The sequence below is a fragment of the Rattus norvegicus genome, chromosome 3 (genome assembly GCF_021556685.1).
Source record: "Rattus norvegicus strain SHRSP/BbbUtx chromosome 3, alternate assembly SHRSP_T2T, whole genome shotgun sequence".
In the NCBI taxonomy this organism is placed as follows: Eukaryota; Metazoa; Chordata; class Mammalia; order Rodentia; family Muridae; genus Rattus; species Rattus norvegicus.
Window position 1 is genome coordinate 76,056,154 of NC_141536.1, and position 22,723 is coordinate 76,078,876.

The 22,723-nt window shown below is 41.6% G+C and overlaps 1 protein-coding gene across 7 annotated transcripts in view; it reads left to right on the top strand.

Annotated features, from left to right (window-relative positions):
• Fnbp4 (formin binding protein 4) overlaps nucleotides 1–22,723 on the top strand; it is a 30,148-nt gene that overhangs the window by 4,518 nt on the left and 2,907 nt on the right. Inside the window, exons 3-16 of one of the 7 annotated variants that reach the window (XR_015682887.1) lie at nucleotides 592–728; nucleotides 949–1,135; nucleotides 1,641–1,788; nucleotides 1,891–2,011; nucleotides 4,489–4,836; nucleotides 6,600–6,810; nucleotides 9,110–9,234; nucleotides 11,027–11,131; nucleotides 12,465–12,598; nucleotides 12,921–13,023; nucleotides 13,109–13,765; nucleotides 20,723–21,039; nucleotides 21,149–21,293; nucleotides 22,237–22,568. Coding sequence is in view for 3 of the 7 variants with exons in the window: in NM_001013159.3 (NP_001013177.3) it covers nucleotides 592–728; nucleotides 949–1,135; nucleotides 1,641–1,788; nucleotides 1,891–2,011; nucleotides 4,489–4,836; nucleotides 6,600–6,810; nucleotides 9,110–9,234; nucleotides 11,027–11,131; nucleotides 12,465–12,598; nucleotides 13,581–13,765; nucleotides 20,723–21,039; nucleotides 21,149–21,293; nucleotides 22,237–22,568 (2,495 nt within the window). In the remaining 4 variants the exon portion in view is untranslated. 7 annotated transcript variants of the gene reach the window in all.

Below are 22,723 nucleotides of genomic sequence, written 5' to 3' on the forward strand. Positions count from 1 at the left end.
TTGGCAGCTATTTGAGAGGATTTGGGTTTAATTCGCAGTACTCACATAGTGGCTCACAACTGTCTGAGACTTCAGTTTTCCAGGGACTCTAATGCCCTCTTCTGGCTCTGAGGCACCAGGTATGCATATAATGCACAGACTTACGTGTAGCTAAAATATCTGTGCATATAATAAAACAGTTTAAAAACATGAGAAGCGTGTGTTTTGGGTAGACATGTCACTGAGCAGATAGCAGAGGCATGAGTTGGTATCCCCTTGAGTAAATTTGGGTAGGTGTGGTAACCTGCCAGTAATCCCGGAGCAAGCTGGATTACCAGCCCAGCAAAGATAGCTAACTGCAGGATTAGCAAGAGACACCCACCACACACCTGCTTCAGGGCCTCCATGATGCATGTATATATGTAGATCTGAATAGACACGTGTGTCCGTACATATAAGCACATACACATATGCATACTATACCTAATAAATAAAAAGGAAAACTGTGGTCTTTTTTTTAACTGCTGATCCTTCTCTCTAGCCCCAGTAGTGTATTTGCTTAAATACTTCCACCAGTACCTTGGTGTTAAAAATGTTTCCTTTTGTTTCTAGGAGGTCTGTGCTTACTTGGTGCTTATGCTGACAGTGATGATGATGAGAATGATATTTCTGAAAAAACAGCCCAATCCAAAGAGTCCAATGGAAACCAGTCCACTGACATTGATAGCACACTGGCTAACTTCCTAGCGGTTAGTGATGGTTCTGTTTGTTTGTGTGTTTGTTTTGAGATAATAGTTTTGTAGCTCTGGCTGTCCTGGATGTATTAATACCTTGCCACACAGGTGCAGGGATTACAGCATTACCAAGCTGTAAGAGAACTTACAGCTCTCTTCTGTTCTGTCTCCCAAGGACTAGGATTTCAGGTGTAAACACCACACCCAGTCATTTATTATTGTTTTCATTCCATAGGAGATAGATGCCATCACAGCACCTCAGCCTGTGGCTCCTGTGGTAGCTTCTGCTCCACCTCCAACTCCACCTCGACCAGAACCCAAAGAAGCAGCAACACCTGCCCTTTCTTCCGCTGCATCCAACGGAACAGACGCTGCCCAGACAGCAGGGTGGCATTATGACACTCAGTGTTCATTGGCAGGAGGTAAATAAGTATGGGCCCTGTTGGAAGAAGACTTCTAAGTAATCCTCACTGGTGTGCTAAGAGCGTGAAGCCAGATGCTTTAGCTCTAAGACTCAGAGATCTGGCTTTTAAACGTAGTATCTGAAAGCTAGTAGATAGAATGATGATCTTTTAACCAGTGTCTGATTTGTTTTGTTTTATAAGTTTCGAAGGGGTTCAAAATACTTTTTTTTGAGTATCAGAGTGCAGGTACTTTTTAGCTCTGCACAAGCTCTTTATTGAAGTTGAGTTGGTGGTGGTGGTTGTTTTGGTTTTGGTGTGGAATGGTTGTTCACAGGAGATACCGAAGGTATTTTTTGGTCGTTGCAGTGCAAAGGATTTTTTTCTTCGGTGGTAAAGGCTGGGGGTGTTGCTAAACACTGGGACACAGATGTTAGGTTGTCACGGTTTTATATCTGTCTTGGGATAGAAGTTAGGGCTGACTATATGAGAGTTTGTACCTAAAAGATGTCTTGTTTTCTTACAGTTGAAATTGAGATGGGAGATTGGCAAGAAGTCTGGGATGAGAACACAGGTTGCTATTATTATTGGAACACACAGACAAATGAAGTGACCTGGGAGTTGCCCCAGTACCTTGCCACACAGGTGCAGGGCTTACAACATTACCAGACCAGGTAATTCTAGACTCGAGGAAGAAATTATGTAGGAAAAAAAAATGAAGGGAAAATAAGTATTGTGAGTATTTACCCTTTGTTTATCTTAACACCCCACCCCAGTTCTGTAACAGGTACTGAGGCTGCTTTTGTGGTAAATACAGACATATATGCAAAGGAGAAAATGATTCCAGCTTCCAGTAATAAAAGTGGACCAGTCATTGCCAAACGAGAAGTTAAAAAGGTTAGTAGTACAACTTACTGCATTTGCTTATTTTCTGACCTGAGAGGATAGATCCGATAGTACTTCACAGCACGGGTGTTTTAGTTTTACCTAATCCGTTTCTGCGCCTTAGCATTTATTCAAGTTACCAACCATTTCAGAGTTTTAGAGTGCAGTGCCATCAACAGGCACATGGGAGCTGTTTGAGGTTTTTGAGAAGCTGGCTCTGAAGTTATGTTCCCACTGCATTTCAGATCAATGTGTTACGTCAGGTGTCCTTTAAAATCCTATGTGTTTGGGGGCAGCCTGGTCCCTAAATGTAAAACCGAAGAGAAAACAGCAGGCAGCTAAGGGTATTAAAAACATATGTCCTTAAAACAACTAGAAAGTAGTAACCCGTTTTAAGCAGAGGTTTACTCCTTCATAAAAAATACCTGCAGTGGGAACAGGAGACTGGAAATGGCTGAATACACACACACACACACACACACACACACACACACACACACACACACAGAGTTTAAGAAAGACTATGAACTGCTTCACATTAAGTGGCCCTGAACCAAAATGTTTCAGAGTTGGGGTTTCAGAGTCTGGAGTAATTGCATGTATATGCATACCTTGTGGGTAGGCCCAGTGTCTGAACACACAATTGATCTATAGCTCACTTGCACGTGGCCTAACGGTTATTTCATGTGGTTTTTGTTTCTTTGCTTTTTACATTTATTTGTTTGGGGCTTGGCATGGTTGCCAAAGTAGAAGTCAGACAGAGGACAACTTGTGATGTCTGATAGCATATTCGTTCTTATGCAATATCAGCTCTGCTCAGGCTCAGATTTGGATTTTTGAGGCAGGGTCTCACACTCCCAGCTTGTCAGACTTTTTGGCAAGTGCTTTTTTCCACTGATACCTCTCACAGGCCTTCATGTGATAGATTTGTATTTAAACTTTACTTACTTAGTGAGACAGGCTCTTGCTATGTAGACCAGGCTAGGGCCCCCTGCCTCTGCTTCACAATGCTGGGATTAAAGGAGTAACTATTACTCACCAGACCTATGTTTTTACTGCAGCTCTACACTTACTATACCTTAGCACTCAAAAAGCTATTTTGGCATAATTTTTTATTTTTAATTAGAGTTATTCAGCCCATACTAGTGAAAGCTAAGCATCTCTTTAATCGCTCCATTAAGAAAAGCAAATATCATTTTTTAGAGACAGTTATGAATTACGTATTAAATTACAATTTAATCTTGATTTTCAGAGTGAACTATAGCACCCCATCTCATCCTATACCAGTACTTAGACATGTTAAGCAAGTATTACGTTACTAAGTGGTACCTCTAATCCCCAAAGTACAAACTTCAAAGGCATCCTTTGCTGCTTGGGTTACATGACACAAACACTCTGCCCCCTTTTTGTAACCTTTGTATTTCTAGGAAGTTTAAGTGTTCCAATAGATGAAATTTCAAACATATATATGCACATATATGCATATATATGTGTCAGACTCATATCAAAAGTATATGGATATGTGTTTATACTTGGGTTTTCTGCTTGTTTTTTGAGATGTTTCTCTGAGTAGCCCTGGTTGTCATGGAACCACTTTCTAGCTTAGACCAGACTGGCCTCAAACTCAAAAGAGGTCACCTGCATCTGCCTCCCACATACTGGGATCAAAGGTGTGTGCCACCATTACCACCTGTCAATTTAAATATATTAATTAAGCATATTTTGTTTTGTTTTTGAGATTGTATCATGTAGCCCAGGCTGTCCTCAAATTGCATAATTAAGGGTGAGTTCTGTAGTCTTCACTCTTCTGTCTCACAGATTGGGTGGCATTTAAGCTTGCACCCTCATGCTCATCTCACATTTTATTTTCCTCTAAGTTCCCTTTGAAACATGAACTTAGGGGGCTGGAGAGATGGCTCAGTGGTTAAGAACACTGACTGCACTTCCACAGGTCCTGAGTTCAATTCCCAGCAACCACATGGTGGCTCACAACCATCTGTAATGGTACAATGCCCTCTTCTGCTGTGTCTGGAGACAATACAGTGTACTCATATAAAGTAAATCTTGTAAATAGCTCTCATAGATGAGGAAGATGATTTATCTAATCATGTGTTGACAAATGCTTATCTCACATCTGCCTCTGTTTCCTCCTAGCTTCCCTTTTGAAATCCAGAAGATAGTGGGTTGTAGTTCAACCACTGCCTTCCTAAAGTAATGTTTCCTTCATAGACATGTAAAGGGTACAGATGTTTGTGAGCGTCCAGTAATTAAGAAGTTAGTTAAGACAGATAAATGAATAATCCAAGAGGGTTTTTTTTTTTTTTTTTTTTTTTTTTGGTTCTTTTTTTCGGAGCTGGGGACCGAACCCAGGGCCTTGCGCTTCCTAGGTAAGCGCTCTACCACTGAGCTAAATCCCCAGCCCCTTTTGGTTTGTTTTTTTGTTTTTGTTTTTTCTGAGAGTTGTGACTCAGTCCTTTTATTCTTCATAGGAAGTGAATGAAGGAATCCAAGCTCTTTCCAACAGTGAGGAGGAGAGGAAAGGAGTGGCCGCCGCATTGCTTGCTCCCTTACTCCCCGAAGGGGTAAAAGAAGAGGAAGAAAGATGGAGAAGAAAAGTAATTTGTAAAGAAGCAGATCCAGTGTCAGAGGCTAAGGAAACAAGCACAGCTGCTGAGGAAACAGGGCCGAGTATAAAGCCACCAGAAGTTGCGATGGACAGCACAGAAGACCCTTCTCAGGAGGATCTCTGCAGTGTTGTTCAGTCTGGAGAAAGTGAGGAGGAGGAAGAGGAGGAACAAGACACCCTTGAGCTGGAGCTGGCTTTGGAGAGGAAAAAAGTAAGGTTTTGTAGTTACCTTTACCAGGACAGAATGACTGACATAAAGATGTTAAGAAAGAAGGATGGGCTTTAGGTGTGGCTGTGAGCAGGGTTGTACTTGGGGCTGCCACCTTGAGGATTGTGCTCAGTCAGTCAGGAAGTAAGGAGGAGGAATGCTGTTGTGCAGCTGACTGCTTTGCCCTCCAGCTAGTGGAAGGGTGCTCCCTGTATTCAAAGTGAGTCTTCCCTTAGTTAAACTTCTCCTGAGAAGCCCCTTACTAACACAGCAACAGATGAGTCTTCTAGGTTATTCCCAACTAATCAAGTGCCCAGCGGTGACTAACCATCGTAGATTGGAAGAACATAGTCTCCCTTGGTACTGTTACACTTACTGGGACTTTGCCTTTGCTCATCTCTTCATCTGTGCTATTTCTTTTTGAGGATGGATGGATGGATGGATGGATGGATGGATGGATGGATGGATGGATGGATGGATGGATGGATGGCTGGATGGCTGGATGGATGGCTTTTTGAGACAGGGTTTCTCTGTATTAACAGCCCTGGCTGCTTTGGATCTTGCTTTGTAGTCCAGGCTGATCTCGAACTCAGAGGTCTCCCTGCTCCTGCCTCTTTTTTTTTTTTTTTTTTTTGGTTCTTTTTTTTGGAGCTGGGGACCGAACCCAGGGCCTTGCACTTGCTAGGCAAGGCTCTACCACTGAGCTAAATCCCCAACCCCCTGCTCCTGCCTCTTAAATACTGGTGTTAAGGCGTATACCACCACACCCAGACTATTCTTACTTATTTTTTATGAGCATAAGTGTTTTATGTACTTCTTTTTTTTTTTTCCATTTATTATATATAAGTACACTGTAGCTGTCTTCAGATACACCAGGAGAGGGCATCGGATCATCGGATCTCTTTACAGATGGTTGTGAGCCACCATGTGGTTGCTGGGAATTGAACTCGGGACCTCTGGAAGAATAGTCGGGTGCTCTTAACCGCTGAGCCATCTCTCTAGCCCGTTTTATGTACTTCTATGCATGCCTAGTGCCTACAAAGATAAAAAGGGCATCAGATCCCAGGAGCTGCAGTTACAGATGATTGTGAACTGTGTGGGTGCTGGAATCTATTCAGGGCACGGGAAGGGAGTTAAGAGAGTAGTAGGGCAGAGAGAGAGGTAGAGGAGTAGACGCCGGCCATGAGCATGTGGAGAGAGGGGACAGAGGGGAAGAGGGTGAGAGCAAGAGCCTAAACCCACAGTCTTTACGATAGCAACAAGTGTTTATAACTACTGAACCTTCTCTAGTGATCTTCCTGCCTCAGTCACCTGAGTACTGGGATTACAAGTGTGTTCTACCACGCCCAAATTTTTATTTCTTTTTAAAAGCTTTTCTGTCATTTTCCCCTGCTTTCAGGGTATTCATCTGTTGATATTTTAAAAAGTTCAGTATAAAGCAGGGTCTCAACACTGGTCCATGACAGTAGCTTTCCCTGAGTACTGAGGGTTTGAGTCTGAAGGGACAGGTAATGATTGTTTTTCTATTATGTGTGTATGTCAGGTATGTGTGCTTGTAAGTCTCTAGAAACTGCCTCTCCCAGCAAAATTAGTTACTGTAATTATGAACATTTATTAGCTGCAGAAGAGTATTGGGCACAGAACATAATGTTGAGTTGTGAAGGAAATTAGATAAAGGGCTGCTGTTCTCAGAAGTTCTGACTTCCTTGTTACTCACAGTCCTTACTGCAGAATGAGTGCTAATGGCTTGCCAACTTTCTTTGTAGGCAGAGTTACGAGCCTTGGAAGAAGGGGATGGCAGTGTGTCAGGGTCTAGTCCACGTTCTGACATCAGCCAGCCAGCATCTCAGGATGGAATGCCTAGGATCATGTCTAAAAGAGGAAAATGGAAGATGTTTGTTCGAGCCACCAGTCCAGAATCTACCAGCCGAAGTTCTAGTAAAACTGGACGAGAAACTCCAGAAAATGGAGAAACTGGTAATTTGTGTTTTCTATGAAAGTAACTTTCTCCTCTCCCTCTTGTGCTAAGAATTGAAGCAGGCAAGGAATCCCCGTTACCACTGAGCTATACATACTTAGAGCACAGGAAACTTTAGAGTTGAACTGTGTAGGGTAATAAGTCTTCTGTGTTTTGTTTCTTCTTACACAATAGCAGGGAGATGGTGCTTTTATTATTTGACAAAAATTCTGGAAATGGAGCTTCCTTCATGATGTCTTTTGTTTTTCTACTTATGGTAGAGATGTAAGAATTTGAGGATTTATATCAGTTGGGTCTTGTATTTGGTATAAAGTAAGGATTACACTTTTCAACATCAAGAAATGATTGTCTCAACCATTTTGTTCTCTTTCTTCTTTTTAAATATTTGTGTGTGTATGATGTGTGTGGGTGCATGTGTACCATGGTGCATATGTGTAGATCAGAGGACAACTCTGAGGAGTCAGTTCTCTCCTACCTTTCCATGATTCTAAGAACGAGTCTCAGGTTAGCAGGCTTGGACAGTAAGCTCTTTTACCCCCTGAACTGTCTCACCACTGTCTGCAACATTGCTCTAACTTGTATGGAGGAAGACGTATGAGTTCTCCTTTGCTGACTGCTTCCAGATGAACATAAAAGGTCTGTCATCTCTAGGAAGCTCAATCTACCTCTTGGTTCTACTCTATAAAAATTACCTGCTTGTAGAACAGCACTTTCACATGACTTTTAATCCTCCCAGTACTCAGGAGAGCAGGCAGATCTCTCTGAGTTCAAGGCCAGCCTGGTCTACAAAGCAAATTCCAGAATAGCCAAGGCTACACAAAGAAATCCTGTCTAAAACAAACAGACAAAAAAAGTTAACTAGTTTATTATAGGTAGGTAGACAACTTGATTCTGTCGGGACCCAATCTGTCTTCAATCTGAGTATGCTAGAAGAGACCCTGTTTCAATTTCCTAGTTATCAGAGAGCTCCGAATAAAACTATTTTAATTTACATTTGACCCTAGTTTTGTAGTAGAAAACTAGGAGTAAAATTGAACATGAAGCCTTTCTTTAATATACTTAGCAGAAGAATCTTATTGCTGATTCTGGCTAAAACCAAACAAGTAGTAAACAAATGCTTCATCCTTATTTGTAGAAGCACTCTTCCTCCCTTCCTGCCCCAGTAATGTAACCAGTGCATGGTGGCACTCCTGTAATCCAGCACTCGGAGACCTGAAGGAGGAAGATTACAAATTCCAGACTAGCCTGTAAAATAGAGCAAAACCCTGTCTCAGAAAGTAAAGAAATGGGTAGGGCTGGAGAGATGGCTGGATGGTTAAGAGCACTTGTTGCTCTTGCAGGAGTCCCGGCCTTGCAGCCATCTGTTTACTGCAGTAGCAAGAGATCTGGAGCCTTCTTCTGGCCTCTAGCCACTAGGTACGAACACGGTACATATACATGAAGGCAAACCACTCATACATATGAAATAATAATGTAAATAAAAATAGAAAAGCTTTTTAAAGTAAATAAATAGGGCACAGCGAGATGGCATAGCAGGTCAAAGCACTTGCCACAAAGTAGGACAATCTGTTTGAGTCCCGGGACCCACACGAAGAGGGGCTGGAAGGGAGTCCTGAATGTTGTCCTCTGACCTCCACAAATGGACCGTGGCATGCACACATCTGTACTGCTGTACCCCACACCTGCACGATAAATAAGTGGGGTGAGTGGTTGGTTTGGATTTTTAGGCTAGGGTTTCTCTGTGTAGCTTTGCTGTCCTGGAACTTTCTCCGTAGACCTGGCTGGCCTTGAATTCAGAACTCAGAGATCTGCCTGCCTCTGCCTCCCGAGTGCCGGGATTAAAGGTGGGTGCCAACCTCCAACCTCAGCCAACTTGTGTATTTTTATTATGGAATTTTATGCAGCAGTACTGTAAATATATGTACTGACACTAACTTATGATACAACAGTGTTGAACAACAGCAACAAAAAAGATTTGGAGAGATATACAGGTGCTGATGTATATTTAGCTTTTGTAAGAAATTGAAGTGATATTTTGAAAGAAAGGATGGTGAAGAGAAGAGGGAAACAGAAGCAAGCCCTAAGGTACTAAAGTAATAGGACAATGTGATTGCCTGGTCACCATTTCAGAAAGAATACCTTTGGGAGGAGGGATCCTGGTGGACACATTACTAAAACATGGACAAAGCAGGCAAGGAAGAGACTACTTTTCAATTGTCTCCTGCAAAGAATAAAATATTTTGGACTTCTCAATTGTTTTGGCTTAATTTCCTGGAGTTTTTGTTTTTTGTTTTGCAGCAATTGGTGCTGAAGATTCTGAAAAAATAAATGAAAATTCAGACAAAGAAGCAGAAGTAGAAGAGTCTTCTGAGAAAATAAAAGTCCAGATAGCACCCAAAGTGGAGGAAGAGCAGGACCTCAAAGTACGGAGCACGGGACTTGACTGGGGTGGATATGAGTCTGCTTCATATACTGAGGCTGGCCTGGAACGTTATAGGTCCAGTCATTAAACTGTTACTAAATGCTATTAGCAAACCATAACCTTTACTATGTCCAGACCTAAGATTTCTACTTTGTTGGATTAAAAGATTTCATTTAAGGCTGAAATAAGAACTTTGCTGCTGAGAAATTATGTGAAAACTATAAATATTTCTTTGAGATTAAGCTTTTGCTGGAAAGAGTAAATCAACTAATATAGGCTTCTCAGATTTAAAAGGACTAAAGAGAGGAAGAGATTTAATTCCTAGGTGAAATACTTGTCTTTAAACAAAGACAGACTTGTTTCCAGTTGCATTTGTAACCTTATGAAATTCCCTGGTATCACAAATGATTTATAGCCAGGATCCAGTCAGATAAAATCAAATTGAACTGTTTGAGTCTTTCGTAAAGCAGCATTTGTATATGTCTGAATGCACATCCTTCATACACGTTAAGTCACTCTAGGCTGCTTATAATACCTAGTACTGTTATGATTTGTGGGTATCATATGCTTATGTATCATGTATATGATTGAATGGTTCTTTTAAGAACTCAGTCCTCCAGAGCTCAGACCTCTTTAGAGGATTATTGGTTTTTATTACCGCACCCAGCTTACAATGTATTGAGTAATATGACTATAATATATACATATATAGATCTTGAGCATAGACAGATTTGTTTCCTAAAATTTTTAGTCTGGTTGGTTCAGTGTGGCTCTTTAAATGTTATTTGTTATGGGAAACCTGTAGCATAGTAAAAGATGTTTGTCTGATCACTAGTGTATTATGCAGCCATGTGGAAAGGAGTAGGAGACAAATTTCAGGGCTTCTGCATGTAGCTAGAGTAAGTAAATGAGAGTGGAATATCACTCATGATGTTTTCCCCACAGCCATTTTGAGGTATAATTGACACATTTACCGTATGTTACTTTAGATATTTTGTTTTATTTATCTCTATATAAATACAAAATATATAGAGATGCTAATACTATTACAAACCCTGTTAATTGTTACCTCTTTGATCTTTTTTTTTTTTTTTTTCTTTTTTCCGGAGCTGAGGACCGAACCCAGGGCCTTGCGCTTGCTAGGCAAGTGCTCTACCACTGAGCTAAATCCCCAACCTTGTTGACCTTTCTTTGATATGTTTGGGGTGTTAGAATATTTTGATCTGAACAAATTTCAGCTATGCAATATGACATTTTTTTAAGATTTATTTTATTTATGTGAGTACACTGTAGCTGTCTAGAAGAGGGCATCAGATCCTATTACAGACGGTTGTGAACCACTGTGTGGTTGCTGGGAATTGAACTCCAAACTTCTGGAAGAGCAGTCAGCGCTCGTAACCACTGAGCCATCTCTCCAGCCCCAAGATAGTATTGTTAACTGTAGTCTCCGTGCTGTACATTAGAGCCCCAGTTTTATGGGTGAAAGTTTCTACTCCTTATTGCTCCATCCTCTCACAACCACTACTTTTATATTCTACTTACATAAATTTGATTTTCTCTAAGATTAGGATCCTTGTTCAGCTGTTAATCCATGTTGTTTGAATTCAGTGTAAGCGTGAATAGATAAACATTTTATTCATTATTTATGTGAGGTTTATAAATTAGAGGCCTAAACATAACTAGTTACAGCCATCCATGTCGACAGTAAATCCTGCTATCTGTACTAATGAATGGAAGACTGTATGTAGTATAGGAAGGAGTGCTGGGTTTAATTTTTCTGTTCTCTGTTACAGTTTCAGATTGGAGAACTGGCAAATACCCTGACAAGTAAATTTGAATTCCTAGGGATTAACAGACAGTCCATCTCCAACTTCCACATGCTGCTCTTACAGACCGAGGTAATGCAGCTGCTGGTGTACATGGCCCTTGGTTGTTGTCTTAGTTTTTCATTTACTCGTAGCCATGGCTAGCCTGGAGCTTACTACACAGAGCTTCAGAAATCCTCCTGATTCTGTCTCCAGAGTGCTAAGATTAAAAGCTTATTTACATTTTATAAAAGTTTTATTTTATTCATGTTTCTGTGTGCTACACATATACGTGTTCAGATGTCGGAAGAGGCCAGAAGACAAGGCCAGGTCTCTTGATCTGGAAGTGTTTGTGAGCCTCCTGGCATAGGTGCTGAGAACCACACTTGGGGTCACTGCCAAGCCAGCTCTCTTGGCAGACCTTGTTTGGTTTTTAATGTGTGAGTGGTGTTCCTGTATCTGTGTCTGTATTTGTGCATGCATGTGGAGGCTCAGATGCACTGTTCTCCATTGCATTTCACCTTATTCTCTGAGGCTCCCACTGTCTCTCAGTTGGATCCAGAGCTTGCAGGTATAGCTGCTCAATCTAGCCAACTTGCTCTGGGTGTTCCCTATTTCCACTTTCTGAGTGTTGTAATCACAGGGGAGCCTCAGTGCTTGCCTGGTTTTTATGTGGGGTCTGGGGATCTGAACTCCTGTCCTGGTGCTTATAGCAAGCACTTTAATAACCAAGCTATCTTCATAGCCCATAAATGGGGCTCAAATGGCATTCTGTGTTGAGAATACATTTTGCAGCTAGGTAGTGGTAGTGCTCACCTTTAGTCCCCACACCCAGGAGGTAGAGGCAGGTGGATGTCTGAGGCTAACCAGATGTACAGAGTGAATTGAGATGTTGGCAGTGGGTATCAACACTAGCACTGAAGCTACAGGACTTTCATTTGATTCCCAGAACCCATACAGTGGGAGAACCAACTCTGCAGAGTTGTCCTCAAACCTCTCCTCAGCACATCCCACAGAAGCCATGCACACCTAAACAGTAGTGATGACATAGTCTTGTGGGGGAGTGGTTGATACAGAGTCTGTCTGGCAGCCCTGGAGATTGTTGTATAGATGAGGCTGGCCTCAAACTCAGAGATCCTCTTGCCTCTGCTGGGATTAAAGGCATGTACTCCTGGCTTAAATAGTTTTTTTTTTTTTTATGTATTTTGCAATTTTAACTTTGGTCTCATATTTGAACTGTCAATCCCAGGTAGTAGTACTTCATTAGTCAAACCAAACACCACCTTAATAGACATACATCTTAATTAAGATGAGATTTCTTTGCCTCTCTGGTCTGTTCTTCCATTAGAGAAAGTGACACAGTCTTAATAGTCCTTTTACCCCTCTGTTCCTGGTGTAAGTCTAATTAATTCTCTGTTGATTCTAGACTCGGATTGCAGACTGGCGGGAAGGGGCTCTCAATGGAAATTATCTAAAACGAAAACTTCAGGATGCTGCAGAACAGCTAAAACAGTATGAAATAAACGCCACTCCTAAAGGCTGGTCCTGCCACTGGGACAGGTACGCACTCTTCTCCCCTTTTCACCTTTCACCTTTGACATCTCAGACATGATTTGTGCTCACCGCCACCTGACGCCATTGACAGCCTGTCTGGAGACTGAGAGCAGCTGCAGTTAGTGGTGCTGGGCAGGCAGAGCACCTGCAAGCAGGTTTTGGCCAGCCACACATTTGGAAAAACGAAAAGCAATGTTTACAAGTGTTCCATGTAACAACAGATTTTTTCCCAAGATTGGACAAAGCCGGTTTTTACTCTCCAGAGTGTTGCACGGAGTAGGGCGGGCTTGGGGGTTAAGCGCATGCGAGAGCTCTGTGCGCTTTACAGGACCTCTGGAAGCAACTACTCCTGATTAACCTCGGTGAAGTTAAGGAAAACTTCGTGACTGAAGAAGTGAATGAAGAACAAGATTACTATCCTCTGCCAGCAGGTCAGATGAAAACATTTCTTTTTATATTTGGCTTTTCTTGATTTTTTTTTTCGTTATTTGAAATCTTTGCTCTTTTATTTTTCAGCTCCCAGATCCTCTCCCTCTCTTTAGCTTTCACTGTGTTTGATATCAAGAATTTGAAATGAATTCCACGGTCCAAGAGGGGAAGAGTCACCTTTCACTTCGATGTTCTCTTCTTTGGAAGGGAAATTAGTGTTCTAGGCAACTGAGTCCCTTCATTAATGACACTTGAAACCCGGTTTTACATTGGCAAAAAAAGAAACCAAACAAACAAAACAAATGATTTCTAAGTCATCTGTTGGAGAGGGCTAAGGGCTGTATTCACAGAGCTGCTGGCAGTGCAAATAGCTTTGAATGATCCTGGGTTCTCCCTCCACAATTGTCAAAGCTCTTTGTTGCCTTTGTGAATAGCAGTCCATGAGAAGAGGTTCGTCCCTGTGAGAGCAGACTGCTTGCTGTCCTGGGACAGGACCAAATGGAAGTGTCTCTGTAGGAGAACAGATATTAAAACATGTGTTTTCTTTCTTGTGATTTAGGGATCATAGACGGTATTTCTATGTAAACGAACAGTCGGGCGAGTCTCAGTGGGAATTCCCAGATGGTGAGGAGGAGGAAGAAAGCCAAGCACAGGAAGTTAGAGATGAGAGTCTTCCTAAGCTGACCGAGAAAGACAAAACCTGCACTGATTCAAACTCTGCAGAATCCTCTGAGAATTCCACAGGTAAGACCGTTTATTCTGTTCTAGCTGAACAACAGTTTGAGACAAAAGAATATCAGTCTTTTTATTATAGGACAGTTTATAGCATAGGAGTAACATGCTATTGAAGTCCAACTGTGAGAATGCATAAGTTAGCTAAAGGGAATTAGGTCAGTGACTTCAGAAAGCCAATATGTATCAGAGTCTGCCATCAAAATAAAAAGTAAAATACTATCTTTTCATCTTAAAATATTTCATGTACTGAATAGTAATTAGTACATATTTTGTGTACTCTGTTAATAAGTACAAGTTTTATGTATCAAAATAATTTACATGGGGCTGGAGAGATGGCTATGTGGTTAGGAACACTGGAAGCTCTTCCAGAGGTCTCGAGTTCAATTCTCAGTAGCTACATGGTGGCTCACAACCATCTGTAATGAGATCCAATGCCCTCTTCTAGTGTGTACTCATAAAAAAAATTTTAAATGTAAAAAGAAAAAAAAAATGAGCATACTTCTATTAGGTAACAGAGAAAGACAGGAATCTCAGTCTATCCTGAGATCTTATGCGCAGAGGACTAGATGGTTGGATTTTCCTAATCTGTGAAGTAAGAATAAAGATTGTTTTTTCATTTTATACAACTACTGGTATCTTGGACTAATTTCTGACTTTCACTAGTCTTATATGTATTGCTGGTATAAATCAAAATGATGGGAAGAAAAGCTATAAAAGTAGAATCTATATTCTAGCAATCAGTGAAATTTTAAGCTTGTCTGTAGTGTTTTCAGATAATATGGTCAGAAATGGGTAAAATTTCCCATTTAAGATAGTCTTAGAGGGGGGTTGGGGATTTAGCTCAGTGATATAGCGCTTGCCTAGCAAGTGCAAGGCCCTGGTTCGGTCCTCAGATCCAGGGGGAAAAAAGATAGTCTTAGAGGAATTGTGGCTTTTGGATTTTTTTTTTCTTGTCTGTGTATGCACAAGCAGAGTCCAAACAGCTTTATATCTCATTCCCCTGAAGCCAGACACACACACACACACACACACACACACACACACACACTCACTCTCTCTCTCTCTCTCTCTCTCTCTCTCTCTCTTTCTCTCTCTCTGACTGAAACCTGGAATTCCTTGATGAGGTTGAGTTTACTGATCTGAACTTGATCCACCTCTGTGCTTTCATACTGCTGGGATCCCAAGCAGGCACCACAGGTGCCTCTCTTTTTGAGGCAGGGTCTCACTATGCCAATGGTCTGGTACTTGCTCTATAGACCAGGCTGCTCTCAAACTCAGAGATTCGTCTGCTCTGCCTCCCTAGTAGTGGGTAGACTGCAGCCATATCCAGATTTTTTGTTTGTTTGTAAAACATGGTTGGTATGGATTGAACTCAGATTGTCATGCTTGTACCATATACTCTCTGTGTGTGCCTGGTGCCTGGTGCCGGATACCTCAAAGGTCCAAAGAGCAATGTAGATTTCCTCAGAATCTACAGGTGATTGTGAGGTGTGGAGTGGGTACCGCGGCTCATCTGGAAAAATATCCAAGGATAGGGTGGTGCCTCTCCGCTCATTGAAATAAATGAATGGGCTCCTTAGTCTTATCCTGAGATCCAATCAGATCTTCAGAAGAATCACATAGTTTAACAGTATATAAAAGAAAATAAATTTTTTCCAAGACTTTTTTTTTTTCTTTCTTTTCTTTGCTTTCCTTCTTACCTCCTTCTTGTTCTTTTTCCCTGGTTTTCAGTGGTACTGACTGGGAAGTAAAGCTGGGATTTGCATATATTTCTATCACTACTTAGATTGTTTTGACAAGATACCACTCTGTAACCCAGATTTTGGCCTTAAATATGGGATCTTCCTGTCTTTGCCTCCTGTGATGTCTGGTGCTGCCAGGAGACTTGTGGCAATACCAGTCTAAAAAAAAAAAAAAAAAAAAAAAAGACTGTTTTACACACACACACACACACACACACACACAGAGCTAATGACTGAGGTCCTGCCATCCTGTCCTAATGGTATTTTGTGCCTTTTTAGCCACTACTCAGCCTTCCACACCTAACAGCCACATTCACCTTGGTTACACTTCTGGGACGGTCCATGACCTTGACCGTGGTTCAGACATATCATTGCGGTGGCTGGAAGATGCTGTGAGCCTTGCAAAGAAAGCAGATGTTACTAGATTTTATTCTAAGTCACTCACTAATGTAACCTTCGGGAGCACGGATGTAATTATGGCTTTGTCTTTAAAAATGCTGTGCCCCTGATCTTTGACACAGGACACTTTCTAGAGATGTAAGCTACTACTCATGGTCTGTCCACTAATAAAGGACTCAGAACTTATAATTGACTTAATCAGCATGGCTGTCACATAGATCATTTTATCAGCGCTTAAGAGTCAGAGGCAGGAAGATTTTAAATTTGAGGATAGCCTGGTGGAATACCCACCCCACCAAAGTCCCCCACCTCACTCCCCTCACCTCACTCCCCCCCACCTCAGATTTCTAGCACAAAAAAACACTGGTGCTTTGTTCCTCACTCTTGTCAAAAACTTTGCAATCATGTCCCAAATGATCTTGTTAATATTAAGTAGCCTAGATTACATCAGATCAACTAAATAAAATCCACAGATTATAGTGATAATTTTAGAGTTTAGCAAAAGGGAGGAGTTTTACTCTGTATCTCATTTCAGAAGTTAACTTTTAATAGTGGTGAGTGACAATATTTCTAATAACAGGGCGTATTCTTTATTTAGTAGATAATGAACTGAGGCTTAATTTTGGTGATTCCACTCCTGATCATTCCACTGTCTTTCGGGGTTGTTTTTGAGACAGACCTCAGACTCTTCTCAAACTTCCCACACAGACAAGAAAAGTATGACCTCGAACTGATGATCTTTCTGCCTCCACTTCTTAGGTGCTGAGATTACAGGCATACACCACCAACTGGGATTCTTGACTATGATGTCCTGTTTTTATATATCCTCTGGTTGAATACTGTATAATTAACAGTGTTGTGTTTATTTAATGCTTTAATGTCAAGCATTAAGCTGTTTTATCCCATTGATGACAAACATAGTTGGTGCTGTATGGTAAAAGGTAAACCTTGAGCCATTCTTTTTTTTGGTTCTTTTTTTTCGGAGCTGGGGACCGAACCCAGGGCCTTGCGCTTCCTAGGCAAGCGCTAACCTTGAGCCATTCTTACCTGAAAGCCATTCTTACAACAAAAGTTGAAACTAGAAGGAAGCCATTGGTAAAACTGACTTTTACATTCCTGATAAACTTAATCTAAATTAAATCCAATCTTATATCAAGGCCAAAAGGACTTAAAGCCAATACCGTTCCCTTCTAAGGTTATAAAGATGAAAATATGATAATATATACATGTTTTTGTTGGCAAAGCAGTGATTAAAACTTTTTTTTTCCCCTTTCTTTGGGGGTTAGGGTGAGTTGGAGACAGGGTCTCTTACTATTTAGCTCTGGCTGTTCTAAAACTCAGTATGTAGGCCAACAAGAGACCCACCTGCCTCTGCCTTTGCCTCTGCCTCTGCCTCTGCCTCTGCCTCTGCCTCTGCCTCTGCCTCTGCCTCTGCCTCCCAAGTGCTGGGATTAAAGGCATGAGCCACCACACCCGGCCCTAAAACCATCTTATATAAAAAGAAAAATGAGAGAGCCATCAAAATGGCTCAGTGGGTAAAAGTGCTTGTTTGCCAAACCTGATCTGAGTTCAGCACCCAGGACCCACAGTCTGCAAGGAAAGAACCGAGTTTTTACACACACACACACACACACACACACACACACACACACACACACACACACTTTTTTAAAAAAGAGTCTAGAGGTATTAGCATTTGTGAGGCCCCATAAAGAGTCAAATAAGTTTTAAGGTGTTCTTCACTTTAGTCCTCGTCCAGTGTTTCAGTGTACAGTAAAGCATCATGTCTGAGGTCGAGGTGATAGTTCTTCACTGTGGAGAGTGTGATTACCTATGAATTAAGATCCTGAGGGGAAGCTGGGTGGTGGTGGCCTTTAATCCCAGTGCTCAGGAGGCAGAGGGGTAGGTGGGTCTCTGAGTTCAAGCCCAGGTTCATCTTCAGAGTGAGTTCTAGGACAGTTAGCTAACCACAGAGAAGCCCTTAACTCCTTTAGAAAAAAAAACTTGGGGTTGGGGATTTAACTCGGTGGTAGAGCGCTTGCCTAGGAAGCGCAAGGCCCTGGGTTCGGTCCCCAGCTCCGAAAAAAAAAAAAAAGAACCAAAAAAAAAAAAAGAAAAAAAAAACTTAGGGAGAAAAGGTTTTGAATTCAGAATTTGTATCCTCACAATATTTTATCTGTAAGTGTAATTTAGTTCTAATTTTAATACATAACAAAAGCTGTCATGGTGTGGGTGTGTTTGATTTGTCTTTGTCTTTTTGGACACAGGATCTAATGTTTCCCAGGCTGGCCTGAAACTTTCTGTGTAGCTAAGAATGACTCTGAAGTCACAGTCCTCTTGTTCTACCTCCTAAGTACTGGCCTGGGTCACAGTCACAGGTGTATATCACTGTACCTGATTTCATGGAATGGGATGGAACACAGGCCTTTGTGCATTCTAGGCAAGCGTACTACCAACTGAGCAATAGCCACAGCCCTCCTCAGATGCACTGTAATTGAATAGCACTCAAACACGGTTAGAAGATTGGTTGCTTTTGCTGGGTCACAGAGCACTTTATTAACCCTGGCCTGCTGTGGTCCCTTGCACTCCCTTGATCAGCAGCATATCTGAAGACAAACTGCCTGTGACGTCAAGCCCCAAACAGTTCATTTACCATGCAGTGTAGCTAATTTAGTAGAAGAAAGTTTAATTCTTAATTTAATAATCTTTAGTGTTTATTGCTTTATTTTACTGCCTCATTCTGTTGAAATCTTAATGTACAATTTCATAATACAGGATTTATAGCTGTATGCATACTCAAGTAAAATTAGTGTTTTCTAAAATGTTGCTGTGTAAAAGTTGGTACATAACTTCGTATTACTTGATGCTAATACAAGAAAATTAACAAAAAAAACCTCATACAGTACTTTTAGCTGAGAACTACACTCATGTTTTCTGTTGTATCTTTTTAGTGTCCTTCAGCAAAAAGGAATGTCTCAGTTATAAATAGTGTGGCTCGTCAGTATCTTTTATACAGTGAATTAGCTGTCTGCTCCGTCCCTAATGCCACTCTGCAGTGGGTGCTGTTGGCTGAGATTAGGCTTTATTTGTCTGGTGTCAGGATGAATGGCCTTCACCCTGACCTAGAGTCTGCCATCAAGGAGCCCTCATTTAGTCTAGTTTTGAGGATCAATTTTGACAGGTTGTTGCATCTGGGTATTTACTGCATCAGAAGTGAGATTTTAGATTTTTAAAGGTCTTAAACTTCTACATCTCCAAGGATTCTTGGTTGACTAGAAAGGACTAGGCCAAGTGTCAGGCCTGATCTCTTACCCCTGGCCTGGCCTTGCCTGGTGACTCTGTCAGCCTAAGACCAATGAGTTTTTACCTGGGTTTCACTACCTCTAAAATGAGGAGGTTGAGTTAGATGACTTCTCATGTTTCTTCTACTCCTAAATTCTATGATTTTTAGGGAGAAAATTCCCTCAACATTCCTGGAATATGTATATAATAGCCCCATATATTGTGAAACCTCCCTATTGACGATAAAGAGGGATGGGGAAGGCTACAAGTAAGTATATCCTCCTGTTTTCTCTAATCTTTGCAAAGCTTTACCCAGCAGTGAAACTGCAGTGTTCAGCAATAGTGTTGGTGAAACCTGAGAACATTTAACAGTTTTTCAAGTTAATGCAACAGCAGTTTCAAATCTTCTACATCCCTGAACACTGGAAAGTCTCAGTTATCATTGACTTTGACATTTTGTCCTAAATTTCCTTTCATTCATTCATCACAGAAATAAAAATGTCCTTCCCTTTCTGTTGGTATGATTAAGCAAACGTAATACACACATATAAAAGAATGGGAGTTTACAGTTGCATCTTGCAAATGAATTTTTAAAATGAGTAATCTGGGTTAATTTAAAAAAGGTGGGTTTTGGGGCTGGAGAGATGGCTCAGTGGTTAAGAGCACTGACTACTCTTCCAGAGGTCCTGAGTTCAATTCCCAGCAACCACATGGTGGCTCACAACCATCTGTAAAGAGATCAGATGCCCTCTTCTGGTGTGTCTGAAGACAGCTACAGTGTACTTATATACAATAAATGAATAAATCTTTTTAATTTAAAAAAAAAAAGGTGGGTTTTTTTTTTGTTTTTGTTTTGAATGGGTTTTCACTGAGGCATCCCCCACTTAACCAACTACTGAAAACCAAGACGGAATCGGTATTACAGATATTCGTGATCCACCTATTTCATTTTTTAAACAAAAAGATACCCCAGAGAATTGTTGCTGTCTCGTATGTTGAGAAATACATGTTTGAAAAAGAAGTTCTAGGGGCTAAACCTGGTAAGAGCACATGCTGCTTTGGGAAAGAACCACTCAAGTCAGGCAGCTCACACCTGCCTGCTAACTCCAGTCCCAAGGGGATCCAAAGACTTAATGCCCTCTTATGGTCTTTAAGGGCACCTTGCACACAGGCGGGTACACGCACGCGCACGCGTGAACACACACACACACACACACACACACACACACACACATCAATTTCCAAATTGTAGATCTAGATTATTAAGTTTCTCATTGTTAAATTTTTATTTATAAATCTGGACCTAAAGAATACAGCTAGTATTTCACCATCAATCTTTCCATAGAAGTAATTTCTGAGTTGAATTGCATGGTGTTTCGGTGACATCGGTGGCTTGCTATGAGTCAAGTTTTGATTTTGGGAGAGCTAGATAGTTGTCCTAGGTTGGTACAGATGTCTGTTCTAATGGTCTGATGACAGTCTGATGACCTGTCGCATGAATATTAGCTTTGAAGGATTTGTCTGACTACTGTCTGTTTTCCAGGTTCTCTTTGTAAAGAATCCTTTTCTGGTCAAGTTTCTTCATCACTCATGCCACTTACTCCATTCTGGACCCTCCTCCAGTCAAATGTACCTGTGCTTCAACCTCCATTACCTCTGGAAATGCCACCACCTCCACCTCCACCCCCAGAATCTCCCCCTCCACCACCTCCACCTCCTCCTCCGCCTCCGCCGTTGGAAGATGGTGAGATTCAGGAGGTAGAAATGGAGGATGAGGGAAGTGAGGAGCCTCCTGCCCCTGGAACAGAGGAGGACACTCCTTTGAAACCTTCAACACAGACCACAGTTGTAACCAGCCAGGTAATGATGCCCTTGGCCTTCTGGGTGTCACGGGAACTGGAGAGTGATTGATGTGCTTTGCTTCAGAAGAATATATTCTGTAGTGCTGATTAGAATGTTTTTGTTTCAGAGTTCAGTTGATTCTACTGCCTCTAGTCCTCCATCCACGAAAGCAGTAAAGAGAAAGGCTCCAGAAATTAGTACTGCAGTAGTTCAGAGGTCAGCTACTATCGGTAGTTCTCCAGTTCTCTATAGTCAGTCAGCTATAGCTGCAGGTAAGCACCATGATCAAAGTGGGTTTTTCTCAATATATCACTTGTTTCCAGCATTAGATGCTCCAGGTTGGAAAGTTAGAAGGCTTTTGATTGGAAATGCTACGTATATTTATTTTTTCTAGTCACCAGAAATACCCTTAAACATTTGACATGCATCCTTCGTTTTTTTTTTTGTTTGTTTGTTTGTTTGTTTGTTTGTTTTTTTCTTTTTTCTTTTTTCTTTTTTTCGGAGCTGGGGACCAAACCCAGGGCCTTGCGCTTGCTAGACAAGCACTCTACCACTGAGCTAAATCCCCAACCCTCATGCATCCTTATTTTTGCAAGATTTTTTTTTCTGTTTTAGGTTTTATCATTTTTTGTTTGTTTTGTTTTGTTTTTTAAAAATATGTATTTATTTATTTCATGTAGATGAATACACTCAGATCCCATTACAGATGGTTGTGAGCCACCATGTGGTTGCTGGGAATTGAACTCAGGACCTCTGGAAGAGCAGTCAGTGCTCTTAACCGCTGAGCCATCTCTCCAGCCCTTGTTTTGTTTTTTGAGACAGAGTTTTCTCTGTGTAACAGAGCCCTGGCTGTCCTGGACTGGCTTTGTAGACCAGGCTGGCCTCAAACTCACAGAGATCTATCTGCCTCTTCATTTCAAGTACTTGAATAAAAGAAAGGCATGCCCACCATACCTAGCTACAAACTTTAATATTTTGGTGCTAGCAAGTATGTCTTTTTTTTTTTTTTTCCGGAGCTGGGGACCGAACCCAGGGCCTTGCGCTTCCTAGGCAAGCGCTCTACCACTGAGCTAAATCCTCCAACCCAAGTATGTCATTTTTAAGGGAAAAAGTATATTGAAATAATTTTGTGACTTAACTCCTAGTTTCTTTTTCCTTCTGTCTTGTTGTAGTGTATCCTTTTTATAGTTTCATTTTTTTTGTTTCCTGCGTTAGGTCACCAAGCAGTGGGGATGGCACACCAAGCAGTATCAGTTAGCCATGCAGCAGCAGGGATGGGTCATCCGACCAGAGGGATGAGCCTGCAGTCAAATTACCTTGGACTAGCAGCAGCGCCTGCAATTCTGAGCTATGCCGAATGTTCTGTCCCAATCGGAGTGACCACTCCATCGCTGCAGCCAGCTCAGGCACGAGGAACTGTGGCAGCGCCTGCTGTTGTAGAGCCACCTCCTCCTCCACCTCCTCCACCCACATCCACTCCGCCTCCACCCCCACCAGCTCCCAAAGGGCCGCCGCCAGAGAAGACGAGAAAAGGGAAGAGAGAGAAGGTGAGCCTTCCCATTAAAAACGAAGTTTAAGGTGATGATACTCAATAACAAAATAAGAAGTAAATTGCCAGGCAGTGGTAGCACACTCCTTTAATTCCAGCACTTGGAAGGCAGAGACGGGTGGATCTCTGGACTTGAGGCCAGCCCAGTCTACA